The sequence below is a fragment of the Mya arenaria genome, chromosome 15, assembly GCF_026914265.1.
Source record: "Mya arenaria isolate MELC-2E11 chromosome 15, ASM2691426v1".
NCBI classification, from domain to species: Eukaryota; Metazoa; Mollusca; class Bivalvia; order Myida; family Myidae; genus Mya; species Mya arenaria.
This window is the reverse complement of record NC_069136.1, coordinates 24,936,370-24,943,403: the sequence shown is the minus strand read 5'-3', so window position 1 is coordinate 24,943,403 and position 7,034 is coordinate 24,936,370. Positions and strand designations below refer to the sequence as shown.

Here is a 7,034-nt window from a genome sequence, read left to right as displayed (position 1 = left end):
AGAGTCATAGCAGACCAGACAAATTTACATTTTCACATAATCACTCAGCATCAGACGCAAACAACGACGCGCACAAAAAACAAGAACAGATCGAAAAATGAAGTGAAATAATTAGGGATGCAAACGAATGGCAAAAGTGATATTCGAATATTCGGTAATTCTTTCGATCGAATATTCGAATATTCGAACACCAAAATGAACCTTTAAGAATTGTAGTAAACTATTATTATTCACTAAAGTAATAGTGGAGGCCCTGTTACCCTTCCTGGTCGTATTCGGTACACGCGACGGACCCTTATTGTTCCACAAATTAGCCTCTGAATTTCCCATTTACAAAATATATCCCAAGAAAAAGCAATATATCTTTAACAAAAAAACAAACCTCTGCGTTCATTTTTGTAAAAAATGCAAAATAAGATCAGGGAATTGCGTTTGTCCCGGTTAAATGACGATATGCGCCAACGTGGGACTTGCAGCCTCGTTTTGGGATTGATGTTTACGAAATATATTTATAGAAAACGACACCATGTCTAAACGTCGCTTTTGTCTTAGGTATTGTACAACAATACAGGACATATATCCTTAAACGTTAAACCATACACTTTCAGTTAATTTTTGTACGCAAGAGCGTTATATTGAAAACATGGAAACAGTAACTAGCACATGTCCTTCGTATCATCAAGGCGATTTGAGCAATATCGCCAAGCTTGATTAGCAGTGAAGACAAAACATTGGTATAAAGGCCGATCTCTTAAACCCTTAATTGGCATGGTCATTTAAATGTACCCAAAATAATTGGAATGTGTTTTATGTCACTTGTCTAACAGCCAGTAAATGCAAAATTACGGGGACTGTTTATAGTTCCCGGCGATATATCCGATATGACACGTGTATAGTGTCATCAAGTTCACACCTATGGCATTAGGGGTCGTTGTAAAAACAAGACAGACGAAGATGACAGTTGAAGGCAAAACGTGTATTAATTTATTATTTCAACAAAAACATCGAATATTCGAATACCTATTTTGACATTCGAATACCAAACGTTTCGATCGAAAATTCGAATATTCGAATATTCGTTTGCATCCCTAGAAATAATAGCAAAGAACATAAAATACCACCTGTAGCAAAACCGACAGCGTTTACAAATAGCACACAAATTAATATCAACTGAAAAAAGTATAATACCTCTTTTTATGTTCTACACCTCTTAAAATTTGCAGTACTACAACCTATATACGAGAAAAGAATTAAGACAAAAACACAAAAACACAAATATCTGCGACAACATAACTATAACAACAAAACGTTTACATACGGCACACATTTTAATTGACCAAGGGAACAAATGTATATACAAGAAACTAAAACTTGTGACAACAGGGATGAAACTAGCTAACCACTGCTGGGTCAATATCACTCAATAAAAACTGTTTATTACACTTAACATTGGATTAGCATTTGCATAAATTAACAGATTATACAAATACAACGAAATTTATAAACGTTTCATTGTTATTGTTGGTTTACATTGGTTTACATTGTTTGAGGGAAGACACTGATATATTGTTAAATGTCGCAAAAATATCGTCAAAAGGAATCATTTGCATAAATTGAAATTTCAAATTGTTTTGAAGGTTAAAACCTAATATCGAGCCAGGTCGGTTTGATTACTTGACATTCCAGCATGTAGATTCATAAAGTCGACTTCAACACCATGAAATGCCTGCTTCCTTTTGTATGTTTTTCCACTGCCCGAGTCACCTCCTGTTAGCCTCTGGCGCACCGAATATATAACACCAGTGCGAATGTTAACTTTATTTGAAAGAGGTATATTCTCATACTTTTCGTTTTGCTTGTAAGAAAGAGTAACATTCTGGGCCGACACGACCGTCTGGTCCTCAAGAATTTCCAACGGGCCAGTTAAACCTATCCTTGAAAGGGGAAGGTAAAGAGCTACATTGCAAAGTATCACAGCTTTTGAAGTTTTAAAGCTAATTCCGTCTTGAGAACCACCGTGAGTATATGGTTGTGTAAATCTTTCAGAAAATCTCTCAACAAAGAAAAGCTTTCCTTCTGTCTTTTGACGTTGCCTTATACCTGTCAGGAACATGACTTTTTCTTTGTCCGACAAAATGTTTCCTGCATAACGTTGTCAGCGAACGATTCGAATGTCATACAAGCAAATCGACTAGAAGCTTCAGGTCCCCAAGATGTCGTCTGAGTGCCTGGTCAGTCACCTCGTTTCCAGATGTAGAACAGGTCTGTTTCGCCATCTCTTACATGATGCATACACTTCTTCTGGTGGTAGTTTTGGTGTCTCCATTTCTGCCTCAAACACCAACCTATGGGCTTCCGAAGATATTATAAAAAATGTGTCAGATTGAAACACTAAGCGAGTGTGTTCTGATACGAAGAACTTGCATCGTTGAATCAAATCCTTTTCTTCGAACTTGGTCAAGGATGATACAGATGTTTTCTACTTTAATTTCCTTTTCAAGAAACGTCTTGCAGCGGTTTGTCAAGGGTTGAATGTCGTATTTCTTTGCAGCGTACATCGTTGCCATGACGGAATCAGGCATTAACTGGATTTCTCCCGTATACATAAACCTAACAAAGGAACAAAATGTCACCAAACAATGTTGTGTAAATGTTTTGTACAGACAGAAACAAACGTGTTGCTATAATGATTTTAAACACACACCCACACACCTACATACACACACACACACGCACGCGCGCGGGCACGCACACTTAAACAACATTTATATTTTCAAAACCAAGGTCGCAGAATGTTAAATATGTTCACACAAATTTGATTATAATGATTTTTTAATATACCTCACCTGACGACTGTTCTGAAGACGTCTGCCTCCACATCACGTATTTCCACAAAGCTGACTTCCGGAAGAGAGCCACAAAACATCGTGTAGAACACCGGAGATCGGCTGGCCAGCATGAACCGGTGACACCTCACTTCCTGTTGTTCCTCCCCCACTATGAAAGTAACATCACATAATGCGTGAGCACCCAGCATATGCGCGTTCGTGACGGCGAACGATTCCTCGTGTTGCCAGACGTCAGACATACTTGGTAGATTTAGGTCTACAATTAATAGACAATAGTCTACAATTACAATAGTGATAACTATTAAGGTTCTTCAACGATATAAATAACACTGTGGCTGAGAGTTTAAACTATTTCATATTTCAAAAATACTTATTTATCTTCATGTTGTAGGTATAATCAATATCTATATCTTTAACGAATCATTTTGGTTAGGGAGTTGAGCATGACAAAAGTCAGTTTGTCGCATTTTTGTCCTGAAGTAGTTTGAGTCCGAGCGCAGAGTATTTCTATTTTATGAATATGTTTTATGACAAGATTCAGACCATTCTATCAGCAAAGTCATGCGGCATTTAGATTAGATCTGTTCAAAGAAAGATATTGAAACATTAGCTCATTTACTTACTTATAGTGTAAATATTCCTTGTCTTAAACAAAAGTAAATATCTGAAGCAATCATGAACTAGACACAAGCAATTCATTGTTTTCCAAGACCGCCCCAATTCCAAAACAGGAACCCCTCATTTACTGACAATGATATGATTATACAATATCATACTTAGTCTAAGAGTATCAAACTGCAACGATTGCTATTTTTGCACCATTTGCCTAGCAAATTTAACTTGCTCGTTACTATAGAAACACTACTGTCTTGTGGTTTAAAGTACACGTCAGACACAATTACAGTAGTAACGTTCCTTAAACTATAGTCAGTAACTTTAGTCTTTAGTCACTTTAGTTCAGTCATCTATCATAGCTTACATACATTTATACGATTAGATATACTCTGATTAGCTTATAAAATATTACATAATTTATTATTTAATGTACATACAATATTGATTCACAAATCATCGGCATGATCCTAACAGGGGTAAATCAAGGACTTCACTTAAGAGGAGGCGCCCTCTCTTCCCTGATACACCAAACTTTAGGCTTAAAATGTAATGTGGGGTGTCTGGTGTTCCTCAGACAGGAGATAACAATTGGCTAATATTAAACCATACAGAGTTACCTTTGTGAAATCAATTAATATTCGGCTTTCTACTAATTGTCATTAAATGTTTACTTGGATGTTTTTAGGAGTGGGGGTCCCATCGACCCTCCCTAAAACAGCTAGTGTCTATCCAAAATAAGTAAGAAGCTAAAATATAAAAACCAATATAACATATTGTTAATACTTACCAAAATGGAAATTACCAGATTCGATTTCAAACCGAAAGTAAGAGTATGGTTAAACACAACTAAATTTAAACCATCAACACGACTTGAAAACTAAATTTGTGTGCAGCTTCTGCAAATGTTGTTGTTGTTTTTTTCAGCACGAATAACTTAATCCATACATTATTATTTTTATTATTTTTATTATAAACATGAAAGTAATAACAATTATCATTTTAAAATACCTAATTTTTTGTCACTTCGGTCACTACTACCACTACCAGGCTACTTCTACTACTATCGCTACTACTGCTACTACTACCACAACCACCACTACCACCACTACCACCAGTACCACCAACACCACCACCACCACCACCACCACTACCACCAATACCAACACTACCACTACTACTAATGATCATGATATTTTCCTTATCCAAGCATGTGTATTATAGGGTATTTAGATCAGCTTCTGACAACTCTCTGCTTACAGGACAACTGCCATTGTATTTTGAAGGTTATAAAGTAGCGCGAGACACGGTATAGACTTTAATTGAAATATCGTCTACATACATTTCGACGAACTACATGTGAGTGTTAAAATTTTTAGTTTTTCCTACAGGATGTTTCCCATTTTAATTTCGTTGCGAAAATTAAAAACATTGTTTAAAAACGTCTTTCAACTCTATGATCTGTCTTTGTTTTGTATTAAAAATATTTCGAAAATGCTATTTCAAATAATCTACGAGTTTTGCTAGGTGAATCATCATCATAAAAGGTGAACGTGAGTCTTAATTTGGAATTGTGAGTAGCAACATGTACAGAATTTTTTTTAATTTTATTACCGTTCTTAATATGAAACTTTTCATAAACTCAACCAAGTGTAACAATGGACGGACATCCTTAAATACGAATATCTGATGTATCTGAAATTGAGGATTTAAATAGAAAAGCAAATATTATTAAGGAATGAAATGTATGAAACGAACAACAAGACATTTGTAATTTATAAAAAAAATCATGGTGAGACATAAATAGCTATAAACAACATCTTGGGAATACGTTTCAAAAATAAAAGACATGAAAGTTTATGTCTTTATGGGGGAGAGGGATGCGTGTATATTGTGCATTTTTCAAGTGTTTACGTATTGTATAACTGTAAAAATCATAGAAAACTTTGAGTAGAAATCAAAACACGATTTATTTATATCATATATGATTTATTGCTCCTGTATTTATAACTTATTGTTCCCTACAGTATCTCGTTAATGCAAAGAATTAATTTTTTCTAAGTGAATATCCTTTTTTTTATACTCTTACATTTTTTAGAACACATGTTTTTAACGTTTTTTGTCATTGCGATTGTCTGGTTCGGCAGGATTTTTTACAAACTATACATCATTTACATATTCACGAGACCGGTAGAGACTACATAATCGAAAAGCGGACGGAGTAATATACTACATAATGACAGCAGATGTAGTGAAAAAAAGTATAAAATGAACCATCTGCTACATCATGCTTTAAACCACAGTGGTTTGAAGATAGGTAAGCGATATAAGGTATAAATGGTTTTCTTGGAAAAAACTAAAATCATATACTATATATACTGACACATAAATCAGAACACAAAATGTATAACCGTTGACATAACATGTCATTTGATAGAGTACCAAATAGCCTTTACCTGTTAAATGTGCCATGTGATGAAACTCTTGTTTTCAAACCGCTGTGTACTATGTTAAACGGGTAGCTGCCAGCGGATGTGATAAGATATAATGTTGTTTGCAAAGTTCTTGTTTTAAACAACTTATATTGATCATATTAATCATGATTATATTGTTATCATCATTGATAGTTATATCTTTGAGTTAGGCATTTTTAAAGAACATTGCAAACAAGTATTAAGTTTGAGCTTGAAAAATAATCTCCATTACAAATAAATTCGCAACTTTCCGAATCTTACATTGTCAGGTAACTCATTCAATTTCTATGTTTTTTAAACGGTTATAAAATTTCTGGCTCTGATTTATGTGTCCGGGTACGCAAAATATGATTTTATGTGTTCTCAGGACAATGTTAAAGCCTTTAAACTCTTATATACGATTATGCTTAAACCTCTGTGGCAGAAACTAAAATAACAATATACAAACACATAGCACACAAGTTAAAGGCATCCGAACTATTAGTTCATTCATGGAAAAAATCAAACTTCAACTTTTGCATAATGCATACAATATAATTAAGTGTGAAAAGGTAAACATATTTTATACAATTGGCAAAGATGACTTACAATACACATGCCATTGCCATTCAACAAACACTAACGAACCGTATGGGAAACTTTATCCAGTTTTGTTTTTCTCAACACGTATAACAAAAGAGGGAAACAGAAGAAGATCATCTGCGCTAACAGGGCTAGTACTGGAATACCATAGATGTGCACATAGCGTGATGAGTGACATCAATTAAGCTAAAATATAAAATAAACAAAAACTGAAGAAGACCATTGGTGACAACAGGTCTGTGACTAGCAAGAGTACTTAGGTCTAAATACCTTGGCATGATAACAAAATGTAATGAATGAAAAAAACTTCAAAAAATTGTTTTAAGTTCTTTGCTACTGCTTTGCGCGATAAGAATATGCTAACAAAATACACAGTCACAAAGGATTGTAAACATTATCATTTTTCTGTTGTTTTAAAACCTATGATACAATTGTAAAGTTATACATTGATTCAAAACTGATACGATTTTAAAGATAAAGCGTCTAACACGTTATACGCTTGAAATATTTTTTATCC

General features: G+C 34.4%; 1 protein-coding gene across 1 annotated transcript; it reads right to left on the bottom strand.

Annotated features, from left to right (window-relative positions):
• Positions 1–966: 966 nt before the first annotated feature.
• LOC128220232 (BTB/POZ domain-containing protein 6-A-like) lies at positions 967–4,283 on the bottom strand. The gene is made up of 3 exons (XM_052928534.1): positions 4,252–4,283; positions 2,847–3,105; positions 967–2,610 (listed from the first exon to the last, which is right to left on the bottom strand). The coding sequence occupies exons 2-3, from the start codon at positions 3,086–3,088 to the stop codon at positions 2,379–2,381; spliced, it is 474 nt and encodes a 157-aa protein (XP_052784494.1). The 5' UTR covers positions 3,089–3,105; positions 4,252–4,283; the 3' UTR covers positions 967–2,378.
• Positions 4,284–7,034: the final 2,751 nt, after the last annotated feature.

Excerpts from the sequence above, each read along its gene's own strand:
- LOC128220232 (XM_052928534.1), bottom strand. The coding sequence starts at position 3,088 with ATGTCTGACGTCTGGCAACACGAGGAATCGTTCGCCGTCACGAACGCG. Across the intron at positions 2,611-2,846 it reads GTCTTCAGAACAGTCGTCAG|GTTTATGTATACGGGAGAAA; the intron begins GTGAGGTATATT and ends TTCCTTTGTTAG.